General features: G+C 46.2%; 3 protein-coding genes across 10 annotated transcripts in view; 2 read left to right on the top strand and 1 right to left on the bottom strand.

Moving 5' to 3' along the window:
• Positions 1-22: 22 nt before the first annotated feature.
• On the top strand, positions 23-2,855 carry LOC120043012 (zinc finger and SCAN domain-containing protein 2-like). The gene is made up of 3 exons (XM_038987746.1): positions 23-760; positions 963-1,627; positions 2,382-2,855. The coding sequence occupies exons 1-3, from the start codon at positions 331-333 to the stop codon at positions 2,691-2,693; spliced, it is 1,407 nt and encodes a 468-aa protein (XP_038843674.1). The 5' UTR covers positions 23-330; the 3' UTR covers positions 2,694-2,855.
• Positions 2,856-9,468: 6,613 nt separating this feature from the next.
• On the bottom strand, positions 9,469-14,920 carry LOC120043009 (zinc finger protein OZF-like). 6 transcript variants are annotated; one of them, XM_038987742.1, is made up of 8 exons: positions 14,630-14,906; positions 13,817-14,003; positions 13,680-13,739; positions 13,179-13,601; positions 12,813-12,931; positions 11,381-11,574; positions 9,932-10,100; positions 9,469-9,817 (listed from the first exon to the last, which is right to left on the bottom strand). In XM_038987742.1, exons 1-8 carry the CDS (start codon positions 14,639-14,641, stop codon positions 9,536-9,538), a joined length of 1,446 nt encoding a protein of 481 aa, XP_038843670.1. In that variant the 5' UTR covers positions 14,642-14,906; the 3' UTR covers positions 9,469-9,535. The 6 variants fall into 6 exon arrangements, with proteins under 6 accessions (XP_038843670.1, XP_038843667.1, XP_038843669.1 ...); XM_038987739.1 differs by having other exon boundaries at positions 13,817-14,006; positions 14,630-14,905; XM_038987741.1 differs by lacking the exon at positions 14,630-14,906 and adding an exon at positions 14,372-14,602 and having other exon boundaries at positions 13,817-14,006.
• Positions 14,766-16,274, top strand: part of LOC120043007 (zinc finger protein 585A-like) — a 27,861-nt gene continuing 26,352 nt past the window's right edge. For 2 of the 3 annotated variants that reach the window (XM_038987735.1, XM_038987734.1), the window contains exons 1-2: positions 14,766-15,146; positions 15,545-16,126. In XM_038987735.1, coding sequence (XP_038843663.1) covers positions 15,138-15,146; positions 15,545-16,126 — 591 coding nt within the window. In that variant the 5' untranslated portion in view covers positions 14,766-15,137. The remainder of the gene's footprint in view (positions 15,147-15,544; positions 16,127-16,274) is intronic. The other variant, XM_038987736.1, reaches the window with a different exon arrangement.

Below are 16,274 nucleotides of genomic sequence, written 5' to 3'. Positions count from 1 at the left end.
AAAAAAAAAAGTGCTAATGCTCTTCCAGTTCAAAGTTCGATTGTTTTGTCCTTTCGTAGAATCTGTTTCCTGTTTATTATTTTCATGGAAAGTCGTCTATCACACCACGTATGTAGTAATTATCATAGTACATGTCTACGATTGCAGCGTGAGTGACGTAAGGCGGAAGCTGAAAGAATCAAATGGTTAACGTCAGCAAAGCTGCCAAACTGTGCTCTAGAGATATCGCCCTCTTCCCCGAGCACACTGGCTACATAGGGCTCTAAAAAAGAGCGATCAGTGAACTAACTCTGTATATTGTGCTACGTTGAACCAAAACCCATAGTCACCATGGATACTCTCTACACTTATAGATTACTACCACCCACGTATACCAACACGAAGGACCCTGAATACAGTTATAGACTAGTGAAGCTCGAACTTGTAGACTGCTGGCAAACTCCAGACCTGAACATCATCATCAAACAAGAAGAGGAAGAGGATAGCTTTCTACAAGTTAAAGAAGAGGAGGAGGAAGAGGATATCTCTCTACATGTTAAAGAAGAAGAAGAGGAGGGAGAGGATATCTCTGTACATGTTAAAGAAGAGGAGAAGGAAGAGGATATCTCTGTACAAGTTAAAGAAGAAGATCATGCTTTCATGGTCAAAGTAGAGGAGGAAGAGAAGGACAAAGCTCTTGTAGTTGAAGAAGAAGAGGGGGGTGGTTTTGCAGTCAAAGAAGAAGAAGAGGAAGAAGCTATAGGGGTTTTTATTTTTTCTGGTATGTACAGATAATGGGTACGTCTCAAAATGGCACCCTATTCCCTGTAGAGCCCTACAGGCCTTGGTCAAAAGTAGTGCCCTATAAAGGGAATAAGGTGCTAATTGGGACGCAGGCCAACATTGAGTGTTTGCTAGTATGAACCTTAGCATGGTACTGTTTCTTCAGATTTAACCCAGCACTCTTTATTTCCTTGACGCAGACGGAAACTGCAACCAGTGGCCTGTCAGTGGGAAGAGTCCCTCCGTATCAGAAGAACCTCAACAACAACCAAAACAAAAACACACACGACCAAAGAAACAACAAAAACAGACCCAGGAACGCCACCACTCCCCTCTGTACTGCCCCGACTGTGGGATGACCTTTGTCAGCCCTGGGATACTGAACGCGCACCGCAGAATCCACCAGCCCAGAATAATCCACACCACCACCACTACCACTACCGGTGAGCCGTCTCACTACTGCCACGACTGCGGCAAGACCTTCGACACCGCCCGCTACCTCAACAAGCACCGCTTGGTTCACACAGCAGAGAGGACGCACCACTGCTCTCAGTGTGACCGGAGCTTCCTGAGACTCCAGCACCTCAAAGAACACCAGAGAACCCACAGCGGAGAGAAGCCTCACTACTGCTCCGTGTGTGGGAAGGGCTTCACCAAGGTCCGACTGCTCCGGACACACCAACGGCTACATACCGTGGAGGGGGCTGACGTCGTCGGGGACGGGACGGGGACGGGGATGAAGGAGGGTAGTGGGGTGGTGATGTCAGCGATGGGGCGGAAGAGAGCTCTGAGAGTTCTGGCCGGAGTGGACTACTACTACTGCTCTGAGTGTGGGAAGAGCTTCTCCAGTGCGGCCTATCTTAAGGTGTGTAAAATAGAATCACTCTCACACTACGTCTGTTCCCATTACCACCTGTATTGACAAGCCTATACAGTGGGCCGGCCTTTCTGTTCTTTTTGTCCCCAAGTACTTTATTAGCCCAGCACCTACGTTTGTTAAGGATGTGGGTATTGACCACAAACGTTTCTACAGATATCAAATCAAATTTTATTTGTCACATACACATGGTTAGCAGATGTTAATGCGAGTGTAGCGAAATGCTTGTGCTTCTAGTTATGACCATGCAGTAATATCTCACAAGTAATCTAACAATCACGCTGACATGCAGTTGCCAGACTTGGCTCAGTAGCCGTCTCTCCCATTGAAATAGAATGAATAGAACGGACGTCCCCGTTCAAGTCCGTGATGTCATAATGGGTGGATGGCGGTTCAGTTTGCCAGTCAAATTGCCCGGGTTGGCGGTTCCTAGCCTGTTCCACTCATTCCATTTCTATGGTGTCTCCAAATAACCATGCACAATAAAAAACCTATAGAAAACCTATTGTACATGAAACGTTCAGATAGACTATTTCTGTCTAGAACAAATATGTCTCTCTGACATGTAGCATAAGGAATCGTGTCGGCCCTCTATTCATGGCATTTCTATTCCGCAAAGTTCAACAACTTTTCGGCTAATGAACGTGGCCCTGTTGTTTCGATTTTGACGAACGATGCGTTTCTAAACACAGAGATCCTGTAAAATAAAGTTCTAATATGTAATTCTATGTTTCTGTTTCAGGTGCATCAGAAGGCTCACACAGGAGACAAACCATATCAGTGTGCTCACTGTAAGAAGTCATTCGGCACATCATGGGGTTTAAAGGTTCACCGGCAGAATCGCTCTGGAGAGAAGCCCCACCAGTGCGCCGACTGTGGGAAGAGGTTCTCGGACCTGCGCAGCCACAAAGCCCACCAGAGCACCCACACTGGAGAGAAACCATACACATGCCCTGTCTGTGGAAAAGGCTTTGCCTGGCAAAAGAGCCTACAGAAACACCAGGCCACACACAGCAGCAGTGGTGGTGGAATCATAGAAGTATATATAGAATAATGTATGATATCCTGGAGGGTTTCACTCCAACCTCAATCTAGCAGGTTATTTACAACTAGGGGACAGGAGGGTAGCTCTCCAGGAACAGGGTTGGTTAATAGGAGGGTAGCGCTCCAGGAACAGGGTTGGGTTATAGGAGGGTAGCTCTCCAGGAACAGGGTTGGGTTATAGGAGGGTAGCTCTCCAGGAACAGGGTTGGTTAATAGGAGGGTAGCGCTCCAGGAACAGGGTTGGGTTATAGGAGGTTAGCTCTCCAGGAACAGGGTTGGGTTATAGGAGGGTAGCTCTCCAGGAACAGAGTTGGGTTATAGGAGGGTAGCTCTCCAGGAACAGAGTTGGGTTATAGGAGGGTAGCTCTCCAGGAACAGAGTTGGGTTATAGGAGGGTAGCGCTCTAGGAACAGGGTTGGGTTATAGCAGGGTAGCTCTCCAGGAACAGAGTTGGGTTATAGGAGGGTAGCTCTCCAGGAACAGGGTTGGGTTATAGGAGGATAGCTCTCCAGGAACAGAGTTGGGTTATAGGAGGGTAGCTCTCTAGGAACAGGGTTGGTTAATAGGAGGGTAGCTCTCCAGGAACAGGGTTGGGTTATAGGAGGGTAGCTCTCCAGGAACAGGGTTGGGTTATAGGAGGGTAGCTCTCTAGGAACAGGGTTGGTTAATAGGAGGGTAGCTCTCTAGGAACAGGGTTGGGTTATAGGAGGATAGCTCTCCAGGAACAGGGTTGGGTTATAGGAGGGTAGCTCTCCAGGAACAGGGTTGGTTAATAGGAGGGTAGCTCTCTAGGAACAGAGTTGGGTTACAGGAGGGTAGCTCTCCAGGAACAGGGTTGGGTTATAGGAGGGTAGCTCTCTAGGAACAGGGTTGGTTAATAGGAGGGTAGCTCTCCAGGAACAGGGTTGGGTTATAGGAGGGTAGCTCTCCAGGAACAGAGTTGGGTTATAGGAAGGTGGCGCTCCAGGAACAGGGTTGGGTTATAGCAGGGTAGCTCTCCAGGAACAGGGTTGGGTTATAGGAGGGTAGCTCTCCAGGAACAGGGTTGGGTTATAGGAGGGTAGCTCTCCAGGAACAGAGTTGGGTTATAGGAGGGTAGCTCTCCAGGAACAGGGTTGGTTATAGGAGGGTAGCTCTCCAGGAACAGGGTTGGTTATAGGAGGGTAGCTCTCCAGGAACAGGGTTGGGTTATAGGAGGGTAGCTCTCCAGGAACAGGGTTGGGTTATAGGAGGGTAGCTCTCCAGTAACAGGGTTGGGTTATAGGAGGGTAGCTCTCCAGGAACAGGGTTGGGTTATAGGAGGGTAGCTCTCCAGGAACAGGGTTGGGTTATAGGAGGGTGGCGCTCCAGGAACAGGGTTGGTTAATAGGAGGGTAGCGCTCCAGGAACAGGGTTGGGTTATAGGAGGATAGCTCTCCAGGAACAGGGTTGGGTTATAGGAGGGTAGCTCTCCAGGAACAGGGTTGGGTTATAGGAGGGTAGCTCTCCAGGAACAGGGTTGGGTTATAGGAGGGTAGCTCTCCAGGAACAGGGTTGGGTTATAGCAGGGTAGCTCTCCAGGAACAGGGTTGGGTTATAGGAGGGTAGCTCTCCAGGAACAGGGTTGGTTAATAGGAGGGTAGCTCTCCAGGAACAGGGTTGGTTAATAGGAGGGTAGCTCTCCAGGAACAGGGTTGGGTTATAGGAGGGTAGCTCTCCAGGAACAGGGTTGGGTTATAGGAGGGTAGCTCTCCAGGAACAGAGTTGGGTTATAGGAGGGTAGCTCTCTAGGAACAGAGTTGGGTTACAGGAGGGTAGCTCTCCAGGAACAGGGTTGGGTTATAGGAGGGTAGCTCTCCAGGAACAGAGTTGGGTTATAGGAGAGTAGCTCTCCAGGAACAGGGTTGGGTTATAGGAGGGTAGCTCTCCAGGAACAGGGTTGGGTTATAGCAGGGTAGCTCTCCAGGAACAGGGTTGGTTAATAGGAGGGTAGCTCTCCAGGAACAGGGTTGGTTAATAGGAGGGTAGCTCTCCAGGAACAGGGTTGGGTTATAGGAGGGTAGCTCTCCAGGAACAGGGTTGGGTTATAGGAGGGTGGCTCTCCAGGAACAGGGTTGGGTTATAGGAGGGTAGCTCTCCAGGAACAGGGTTGGGTTATAGGAGGGTAGCTCTCCAGGAACAGGGTTTGGTTATAGGAGGGTAGCTCTCCAGGAACAGGGTTGGGTGATAGGAGGGTAGCTCTCCAGGAACAGGGTTGGGTTATAGGAGGGTAGCTCTCCAGGAACAGGGTTGGGTTATAGGAGGGTAGCTCTCCAGGAACAGAGTTGGGTTATAGGAGGGTAGCTCTCTAGGAACAGAGTTGGGTTACAGGAGGGTAGCTCTCCAGGAACAGGGTTGGGTTATAGGAGGGTAGCTCTCCAGGAACAGAGTTGGGTTATAGGAGGGTAGCTCTCCAGGAACAGGGTTGGGTTATAGGAGGGTAGCTCTCCAGGAACAGGGTTGGGTTATAGCAGGGTAGCTCTCCAGGAACAGTGTTGGTTAATAGGAGGGTAGCTCTCCAGGAACAGGGTTAGTTAATAGGAGGGTAGCTCTCCAGGAACAGGGTTGGATTATAGGAGGGTAGCTCTCCAGGAACAGGGTTGGGTTATAGCAGGGTAGCTCTCCAGGAACAGGGTTGGGTTATAGGAGGGTAGCTCTCCAGGAACAGGGTTGGTTAATAGGAGGGTAGCTCTCCAGGAACAGGGTTGGTTAATAGGAGGGTAGCTCTCCAGGAACAGGGTTGGGTTATAGGAGGGTAGCTCTCCAGGAACAGGGTTGGGTTATAGGAGGGTAGCTCTCCAGGAACAGAGTTGGGTTATAGGAGGGTAGCTCTCTAGGAACAGAGTTGGGTTACAGGAGGGTAGCTCTCCAGGAACAGGGTTGGGTTATAGGAGGGTAGCTCTCCAGGAACAGAGTTGGGTTATAGGAGAGTAGCTCTCCAGGAACAGGGTTGGGTTATAGGAGGGTAGCTCTCCAGGAACAGGGTTGGGTTATAGCAGGGTAGCTCTCCAGGAACAGGGTTGGTTAATAGGAGGGTAGCTCTCCAGGAACAGGGTTGGTTAATAGGAGGGTAGCTCTCCAGGAACAGGGTTGGGTTATAGGAGGGTAGCTCTCCAGGAACAGGGTTGGGTTATAGGAGGGTGGCTCTCCAGGAACAGGGTTGGGTTATAGGAGGGTAGCTCTCCAGGAACAGGGTTGGGTTATAGGAGGGTAGCTCTCCAGGAACAGGGTTTGGTTATAGGAGGGTAGCTCTCCAGGAACAGGGTTGGGTGATAGGAGGGTAGCTCTCCAGGAACAGGGTTGGGTTATAGGAGGGTAGCTCTCCAGGAACAGGGTTGGGTTATAGGAGGGTAGCTCTCCAGGAACAGAGTTGGGTTATAGGAGGGTAGCTCTCTAGGAACAGAGTTGGGTTACAGGAGGGTAGCTCTCCAGGAACAGGGTTGGGTTATAGGAGGGTAGCTCTCCAGGAACAGAGTTGGGTTATAGGAGGGTAGCTCTCCAGGAACAGGGTTGGGTTATAGGAGGGTAGCTCTCCAGGAACAGGGTTGGGTTATAGCAGGGTAGCTCTCCAGGAACAGGGTTGGTTAATAGGAGGGTAGCTCTCCAGGAACAGGGTTAGTTAATAGGAGGGTAGCTCTCCAGGAACAGGGTTGGATTATAGGAGGGTAGCTCTCCAGGAACAGGGTTGGGTTATAGGAGGGTGGCTCTCCAGGAACAGGGTTGGGTTATAGGAGGGTAGCTCTCCAGGAACAGGGTTGGGTTATAGGAGGGTAGCTCTCCAGGAACAGGGTTTGGTTATAGGAGGGTAGCTCTCCAGGAACAGGGTTGGGTGATAGGAGGGTAGCTCTCCAGGAACAGGGTTGGGTTATAGGAGGGTAGCTCTCCAGGTTAATCAAGTCACATCACCTGGATTTTAACTTTTATTTTAAGCCTTTCCAGAAATGAGAATTAGATTCAAAATGAAAGCAATGGTCTCAGTGTGGTGCCGGAGGATGGGGCTGGACCAGCTGACATAAAAAGATGGGGCTGGACCAGCTGACATAAAAAGAAAAGGGGACAGTTTGATTAAAAGCTTTAAATAAAAGTAAAAATCCAGGTCAAAACACAGGGCCCTAATTATAGAAACACCGGCTGGTAATGCTCTCTCTTGGATGAGGGAATGCTGATGTGTCAGGACTGTTTTAATTAACACAGCGGATGGTAATGCTCTGTCTTGGATGAGGGAATGCTGATGTGTCAGGACTGTTTTAATTAACACGGATGGTAATGCTCTCTCTTGGATGAGGGAATGCTGATGTGTCAGGACTGTTTTAATTAACACACCGATGGTAATGCTCTCTGTTGGATGAGGTAATGCTGATGTGTCAGAAGGACTGTTTTAATTACATCAAAATGTCACATGAGTATGTGACTTGTAATTTATATATTTTAGATGTTTATATTCATACACAAATGTAGTTTGTAAGCCTAGTTTTTGTTCTCTCAAAGTGTTCTTTGGATGGATTGTGCAACAGGTGATGGCTATCTTTTGTTTCCCCGACAGCAAAATGTTCTCACTATAACATGAAGTGTTTGGAGTAATGTTTGGATCTGAAAGGAATGGATGATGAAAATAGACATGGTCAGTTGTTGCACTCCGGTCTGATTTCTGTCTTTATTTTGTAGCTGAGTTCAAAGCACATGCTAACGTCTGGTAGCATAACATCTGATTTCTGTCTTTATTTTGTAGCTGAGTTCAAAGCACATGCTAACATCTGGTAGCATAACATCTGATTTCTGTCTTTATTTTGTTGCTGAGTTCAAAGCACATGCTAACATCTGGTAGCATAACATCTGATTTCTGTCTTTATTTTGTAGCTGAGTTCAAAGCACATGCTAACGTCTGGTAGCATAACATCTGATTTCTGTCTTCATTTTGTAGCTGAGCTCAAAGCACATGCTAACGTCTGGTAGCATAACAGTTCACCACATATTCACGTCTTCATATCCGCTTTGAAGCCTTTCAAAAAGGAGATCTGTCATTGGAACTGGAGGGTGAGCAAAACCACTCTATTGAGCAGTGGAGGCTGGTGGGAGGATCTACAGGAGGACGGGCTCGTTGTAATGGCTGGAAAGGATTGAAATGGAATGGAGCCAAACGCGGTTTACCTATGTTTGTTATTGTTTGATATCGTTCCATTTCAGACATTAATGACCCAGTCTTCCTATAGCTCCTCCCACCAGCCTCCACCGATATTGAGGTGTGTAACCCCCCTCCAAAACATGGCTGTAGTTACTTGGTACACTACTTTAACAGATAAAGTGACTTAGAGATTTTGTTTCGTTTCATGACTGTTATCTTCATTGACTGGTTGTATTGATTAATTATATTGACTGACATGGTTTAACGGTAACCTCTACACAAACATGATTGCCAACAGATTTGTCCAAGAGAAACAATTCACATCATAAACTAGGTTTCCATCCAATTGGCGACAGATTTCCATGTTAATATTCTAGAATTAGCATAAATAAAATATGCGCATATTCCCACCAGTGGTGTTTCCACCAAACTGAATTGTTGCGAATAAAAATCAGTGCGTGATGACGTAGTGAACGCAAAATGTACTTTTCCCACTTAAGTTTTCATGTACCGAATACATTTTTTCAATGTGTTTCCATTGCATTTTCAACACTACGGATAGTTTTGTCACAAAAACTGTTGCGTTAAATGGCAAATGTGCCTAGTCTGGTTTTGGCACGTGCGCTCTAGCCAGCAGCTCACAGATAGAGTTTGGGTCGGTTAGTCTACAATAAATTATGAGATTATGGATAAGAGCGAGAATATTTTGATTTGTCAAAAGGCAATCAATCATCGACGATCATGTCACCAGAATAAGACCCTCAACAGTTATTGGAAAGGAGCATCAAGATCACCGTGCACTTTCACCACCCTGTGAAGTTCATCATCACTGATTTCATCTGTAGCCTAATAAACTGCTTGCTTTCCCGACGAGTCATATGGGGAGGACCACAGACCACGTCATCGCGTGAGTGACCTCCAAACTTACTTCGATATGACGGGTAATATATCAATATTTGCACATAAAGGCATTTCCAGCGCCATTTCTCGCATAAATAATTTGACCGACACAAAAAGATCCCATCATGTCGACGCATAAATTATCTGTCGACATTTATAAAATTGTATCAAAAACTAAACAGCTGTCATTCTTTTTTTGGTTTATACAGTATGACTTTACACACATAAAAACTGTAATGGAAACGTAGTAAAATGTGTCTTTCATGTAATGTCAGTTTCTAAACAACCTAAAAAAATGTCTCAAAACATTTAATCAAAAGGATCATTCTATCGGCATCTTAAACAGAGCATTGACCTCGTGTCTGTTCAGTGCAACGACAGAACATTCTAATAGACATGTTGACATCACCACTGTGACGTCATCACGGAACGAGTAGAGTGCTAGCAAAGTAACGTTCTATCTTTTTTTTAAACAATTTGGTCACACTTTCCAATGATGTGGCATCGATGGCATCACTGAGGATGATAAATATATATTTTTTGGGAGGGGGTTTCCGAGTGGCACAGTGGTCTAAGGCACTGCATTTCAGTGCAAGAGGCGTCACTACAGTCCCTGGTTTGAATCCAGGCTGTATCACATCCGGCCGTGATTGGGAGTCCCATAGTGCGGTGCACAATTGGCCCAGCGTCGTCCAGGTTTGGCCGGGGTAGGCCGTCATTATAAATAAGAATTAGTTCTTAACTGACTTGCCTAGTTAAATAAAGGTTAAATAAATAAAAAAAATGTTTGTTTCTAGCCAAAAAAAAAAAAATCAAGACATTGTTACATCATCATCGTGTGACGTAGAGTAGAGCTTGTCCTCGTCCTCTATGTTATTGAGTCCGCTACGTGTGGTGCTGTGATCCGGGTTGAACTTCATATGTTCCTTCAGCTGCTTCAGCTGATAGTAACTCTTCCCACAGTCATAGCAGTAGAAGGGCTTCTCTCCTGTGTGAATCCTCTGGTGCACCTTTAACTCTGAGGACGTGATGAAACGCTTGTCACAGTCTAAGCAGGGGTAAGGCCTCTCTCCTGTGTGAGTCCTCAGATGCACCTTCAAAGCAAAAATACAAAATATAAATTGTATTAATTAATAACAATTTCAGTATACTGTACACAGCAAGTATTATGTTGTGTAACTGAAGAAAAAAAAATAGTTATATTGTACCTTTAAGGTTCCCTGAGCACGGAAGGTCTTGTCGCAGTAGGAGCAGACGTAAGGCTTCTCGTCAGAGTGTATTCTCTGGTGGAGCTTGAGGTTGGACAGCTGTTTGAATGCCTTGTCGCAGTAGGAGCAGCTGTGAGGCTTGTCCTGGCTGTGGATCTTCTCATGGACCCTGGAACAACAGGCAATGCAAGAACACTGGTTAAGTACTAGTAGTTCTAGTTCACTTGAATATCCCACATTGGGAAATTGGTTTGTGACAGTTAAAAAAAAAAGACATGACAACATTGAATCATAACAACAGCAAATACAGTTTAATGAAATAAATTACGACATAACGGATGTCGTAATAAAACAAACAGATTACTTGATAACTTTTTCTCCAGATAAAAACGTAATAACTTATTACAATGTCCGTTGTTTGTTACGTTATCAGGTGAGTAACACATGGGCCCATACTCATAAAGCATCTCGAAGTAGGAGTGCTGATCTAGGATCAGGTTCCCTTGTACATGTGATGTTGTTCAGATCAGATCCAATAGGAGTGCTGATCTAGGATCAGGTTCCCTTGTCCATGTGATGTTGTTCAGATCAGATCCAATAGGAGTGCTGATCTAGGATCAGGTCCCCTTGTCTTGTACATGTGATGTTGTTCAGATCAGATCCAATAGGAGTGATGATCTAGGATCAGGTCCCCTTGTACATGTGATGTTGTTCAGATCAGATCCAATAGGAGTGCTGATCTAGGATCAGGTCCCCTTGTACATGTGATGTTGTTCAGATCAGATCCAATAGGAGTGCTGATCTAGGATCAGGTCCCCTTGTACATGTGATGTTGTTCAGATCAGATCCAATAGGAGTGCTGATCTAGGATCAGGTCCCCTTGTACATGTGATGTTGTTCAGATCCAATAGGAGTGCTGATCTAGGATCAGGTCCCCTTGTACATGTGATGTTGTTCAGATCAGATCCAATAGGAGTGCTGATCTAGGATCAGGTCCCCTTGTACATGTGATGTTGTTCAGATCCAATAGGAGTGCTGATCTAGGATCAGGTCCCCTTGTACATGTGATGTTGTTCAGATCCAATAGGAGTGCTGATCTAGGATCAGGTCCCCTTGTACATGTGATGTTGTTCAGATCAGATCCAATAGGAGTGATGATCTAGGATCAGGTCCCCTTGTACATGTGATGTTGTTCAGATCAGATCCAATAGGAGTGCTGATCTAGGATCAGGTCCCCTTGTACATGTGATGTTGTTCAGATCAGATCCAATAGGAGTGCTGATCTAGGATCAGGTCCTCTTGTACATATGATGTTGTTCAGATCAGATCCAATAGGAGTGCTGATCTAGGATCAGATCCCTCAGTCCAGTCATTATAATCTAAAAGACAAAACGGATCCTAAATCCGCACTCCTACTCAGACGATTTATGAATATAGGCCCTGAGTTACCTGAGCTCGCTGGAGGAAGGGAACTTCATGGGGCAGCTGCTGCAGTGGTACGGCTTCTCTCCTGTATGGATACGCTGGTGCTTCTTCAGGTGGCCAGACTCGACAAATGTCTTTCCACAGAAAGAGCAGGAGAACGGTCTCTCTCCGGTGTGCCTGCGCTCGTGGGATCTCAGGTTCCCCGTTTGGGCGAAACCCTTAAAACCAAATCAAATGTAAAATGCATTTAAAATCACGACACACTTTTGCCAGGGGTCTGGAGTATTTACACTGAGTGGACAAAACATTAGGAACGCCTTGCTAATATTGAGTTGCACACCCCCCTTTTGCCCTTAGAACAGCCTCACTTCGTTGGGGGCGTGGCCTCTACAAGCTGTTGAAAGAATCCCACAAAGATGCTGGCCCATGTTGACTCCAATGCTTCCCACAGTTGTGTCAAGTTGGTTGGATGTGCTTTGGGTGGTGGACCATTCTTGATACACACAGGAAATTGTTGAGTGTGAAAAACCCAGCAGCGTTGTGGTATCTTGACACACTCAAACCGGTACACCTGGCACCGACTACAATACTCCGTTCAAAGGCACTTAAATATTTTGTCTTACGTCTCAAGGCTTAACAATACTTCTTTAACCCGTCTCCTCCCCTTCATCTACACTGATTGAAGTGGATTTAACAAGTGACATCAATAAGGGATCATAGCGTTAAACTGGACTCACCTGGTCAGTCTATGTCATGGAGCAGGTGTTCCTAATGTTGTGTACACTCAGTGGATTCACCTGGTCAGTCTGTGTCATGGAGCAGGTGTTCCTAATGTTGTGTACACTCAGTGGATTCACCTGGTCAGTCTGTGTCATGGAGCAGGTGTTCCTTATGTTGTGTACACTCAGTGGATTCACCTGGTCAGTCTGTGTCATGGAGCAGGTGTTCCTAATGTTGTGTACACTCAGTGGATTCACCTGGTCAGTCTGTGTCATGGAGCAGGTGTTCCTAATGTTGTGTACACTCAGTGGATACACCTGGTCAGTCTATGTCATGGAGCAGGTGTTCCTAATGTTGTGTACACTCAGTGGATTCACCTGGTCAGTCTGTGTCATGGAGCAGGTGTTCCCTAATGTTGTGTACACTCAGTGGATTCACCTGGTCAGTCTGTGTCATGGAGCAGGTGTTCCTAATGTTGTGTACACTCAGTGGATACACCTGGTCAGTCTGTGTCATGGAGCAGGTGTTCCTAATGTTGTGTACACTCAGTGGATACACCTGGCGACATGGGTACAAATCCTCTCTCTCTCTCTGTATCTGTCTCCTCTATACATTCCGACTATCACAGTCCATAAAAAACGATAAATTACTACAAAATCTATTTTAAAATCGCAACAGTCTTTACAGTACAAACAATCAAATGACAAAAAGTAAACAATCAGTAAAAGAGACCAACCTTTCCACACACCTCACAGACATACGGTCTCTCTCCTGTGTGTGTTCTCTGGTGGGTCTTTAACGCAGCCAGTATGGTGAAGCTCTTGTCACAGTCTGTACAGGGGAATGGTTTCTCTCCTGTATTGGATGAGGACACAAAACACACAATGTATTGAACTTGAATGTCTGATGATTAAATGCTTTTTAAAAAAGGTACACTAGAATGACCTTAAAACAATTCAACCAAAAAAAGTGGACAAAACTTGTGGCAAAAATATTTATTGACCAGATCAGGTTAGAACTTGACTCTTGATTTTTCACTTGATTCAACTTTGAAAATAAATTTAGACTGAATACTTTCGAAAGTAACCAAAGTAAAAGAAACCTGTGTGTGTGAGTGTGTGTCTCTTCAGCTCGGCTGGTGAGCAGAACCTCTTGGTGCAGGCCGGTACGGAGCAGGGGTACGGCCTCAGTCGGGTGTGGATGATCTGGTGTTTGTCTAAGCTAACAGTGGTGGATAAACGCTTCCCACACCTAGAGCAGGGGAACGGCCTCTGATGACCGCCTTTGGTCTTGTTGGGCTTAGTCCCTGGGTTTGCTGAGATCTGGGAGCTCCTCTCATCTCCCTCCTCATCTTCCTCTCCGGATGCAGGGTCCTTGTCCGATGCCCCTCCACTGGCAGGGCCAGACCTGGGGTCGTTGTTATGGCGGGGGTTGTTCTTGTCAGGGGTGGCTCGAGGGCCATTGTCAGGGCTGGAGTCGTCAGAACTGTGGCTGGTAATGTCAGAAGTGGGGCTTGGGTTGTCATCTGAGGGAACAGACACATCTCAGGTCAGATAAGAGGCTTAGTAACTCCATGGTAGCTCCTCTGTGATGCTGTACTCACTAGGCTGTATAGGATATACAATGGCTTCTTCCTCTTCCTCCTTCTTGACGTTGAAGAACCCTGAAGGAAACACACAAGATTGAAATCCCGGCAAGTTGTAAATAAACAAATCACAAAGAGAGAGAAGGCAAGAGCACCTGTACTTGGGTGAGCCACACCCCATATCTCTTCCTCCTCTTCTTCTGTTTTCACATGGGCAAAACTCAAGTACGTTGTTAGGGGTGTTGTTAGGGGCCCACAGTCCTCCTGCTTCACCACCCTCAGGGTCTGCGTTACTTGGTCTCCATGGATACCTTTGGGCCCAGGGGACCCTGGGAGTTTGGTCTCCTGAGAGAGAAGAAAACTGAAGTGGATTTGGCACATGTGCACTTACTAAGAATGTTTCCAGACAAGGCATTTTTAGGGTTACATGTAACTTTGTAACTTTCTTTAGTATATATTTATTTATTTATTGAATTATTGAATTTATTTCGTGTTTTTTTTCGAAGCACATGCCGGCCGGAACAGTAGTAATGAAGATATTTGTTCATCTTAACTCCATTCTTTGGTCGGTACCGAACATATTTTAACATGATTAAGTTTGAAAAATTGTGAATGGCAAGTTGAATGGCTGTTTCCTGGGCTTATAGGAGAATCGCAATATTCAACTGACTCCTTCGTAAACCCAGATTCTGGTTTATTCTACATCATACCTGAACATGCATCTATACATATTCCTTGATGGAAACCGCTAGCCTGGTGGAATCAACATGATCGCTGCATTGACCATTCTATGCTATTTCACTTCACTTATGTAACGTGAAATAGAACGGTGAACGTATCGATTAGACTGCTTCCACCAGGCTAGGAAACTGCTGCGTTGTTCAGATCTGGCCGCTGAAAACAAAAAACATACGCCCACCTTCGAAACATTATACACGTTATATTTGAGTTTATTGTTATCTACTCACCACCACGTCCATTGTATATAGTAGTGCTCTTTAAAAAAGCTCAGAATATGAAAAAAACTGGTTGTTGTTTTCGTCCCGCTTCCGCCTCAGTGTCGTCAGACGTGATCATCTAGACACGATAGACGAGAGTAATCAACTACCGCTTGTGATTTCGCCTGTATCTTTTACTTCGGTCTTTTTACTGTTAAGCTAGCAAGTTTATAGTTAGCCGATGGTAGCTTCTTATCTTCCCATTTTTGCATTTGCTAATACAACTATTCAGCTATGAACTTCGCTTTTGTCTTACGTTCATCGGCCACAGGACTTCGTTGAACAGCAACTTTTGGAGAACACCGGACTATTATGTACTGGGCAACATCGTAAGCCTAACAGGTTAACAGGTTTAGCTACCGTTAGCCATGGCCCTGTCCTGTGTGACATGACAACTTTCCCGACCTGCTGATGGTCCGTGTGTCATCTCAGTGATCCTGTCATATTCCTGCCTGGTGGACCATCTTAACAACACAGCATGGATGAGGTGAGAGGAATCTTGTGGGAGGAGGAACCGCTTTCTTTCAAGATATGAGTGTAAAGATTTCATGTAGCTAAGCTTGCTGGCTTGTCGCCGATGCCTACTAGTATCTGCTTTCAGTTGAATTGTTGGTGTAATAACATTGTAGCTTTTAGCTAATCATATAGTCACCCTTTCATGTGTCTGGCGTTAACTGTGTTGTTTCGCAATGTGAAAGAAAGCAGCAACAACTTCTTGATTTTTAGGAATGTTTACTTTAGCTTCCGGCAGGAGACAATACAGCACAGCAGTGTAGCGATGTTCCTAACTCAGGGTCCAGCGGAGTAGACTGAACCAAGTGCTGAATTTGTTTCAATTGTTTACCTGTACGGATGTAGCCTAGCCTGTGCTGTTCTCTGCTGCAGGAGTCTGTCGACCAAGCGGCCAGCCTGTCTCCTCTTCCCTACAATGCTGGAGCTGACTGTAACCATGGTGACCAGAGCTCACTGTTGAGCCAGCAGAAAATGGTGTTGGAAAACCACGATTATCTCCATCACTGTGAAACACTGGCCTCAAAGGTTTCAGCGGAAGAGAGAGGAGTGTGGTGTGAGTCTGATGTCTCTGTAGTACAACAGAACAACCTCTACAACACAACATCATCCACTAAGAAGTCCTTCCCCTGCTCTGTGTGTGGACGACTCTTCACTACAAAACAGTCCCGGGACCGACACATGAAGACCCACACGGGAGAGAAGCCGTTCCACTGCACCGTGTGTGGGAAGAGCTTCTCTCAGCAGTCCTCCTTTAGGATACACCAGAGGAGCCACACGGGGGAGAAGCCCTACCGCTGCCTTGCACCTGACTGTGGGAAGAGCTTCTACCAATCAGGAGCCTTGTTGAGACACGGAAGGGGTCACGCTGAGGGGTCGACTAGACTAAGAGCTGCTGGAGATGTGCTGCCACACCAACAGGAGCTGCTTGTCCAACAGGACGATACCAGTAACAAGGTGGGGGAGATCTAGGGCTGTGTCTCAATTGGAGGAACTAGGGCTGTGTCTCAATTGGCACCCTACTCCTTATATAGTGTACTACTTTTGACCAGGCACCAGGGGCCATCCCTATATAGTGCACTACTTTTGACAGGAGCTGGCTATA

This window comes from Salvelinus namaycush, unplaced genomic scaffold, assembly GCF_016432855.1.
Source record: "Salvelinus namaycush isolate Seneca unplaced genomic scaffold, SaNama_1.0 Scaffold833, whole genome shotgun sequence".
In the NCBI taxonomy this organism is placed as follows: domain Eukaryota; kingdom Metazoa; phylum Chordata; class Actinopteri; order Salmoniformes; family Salmonidae; genus Salvelinus; species Salvelinus namaycush.
The sequence above is the reverse complement of the archived record's forward strand: the minus strand, read 5'-3'. Positions and strand labels throughout refer to the sequence as shown.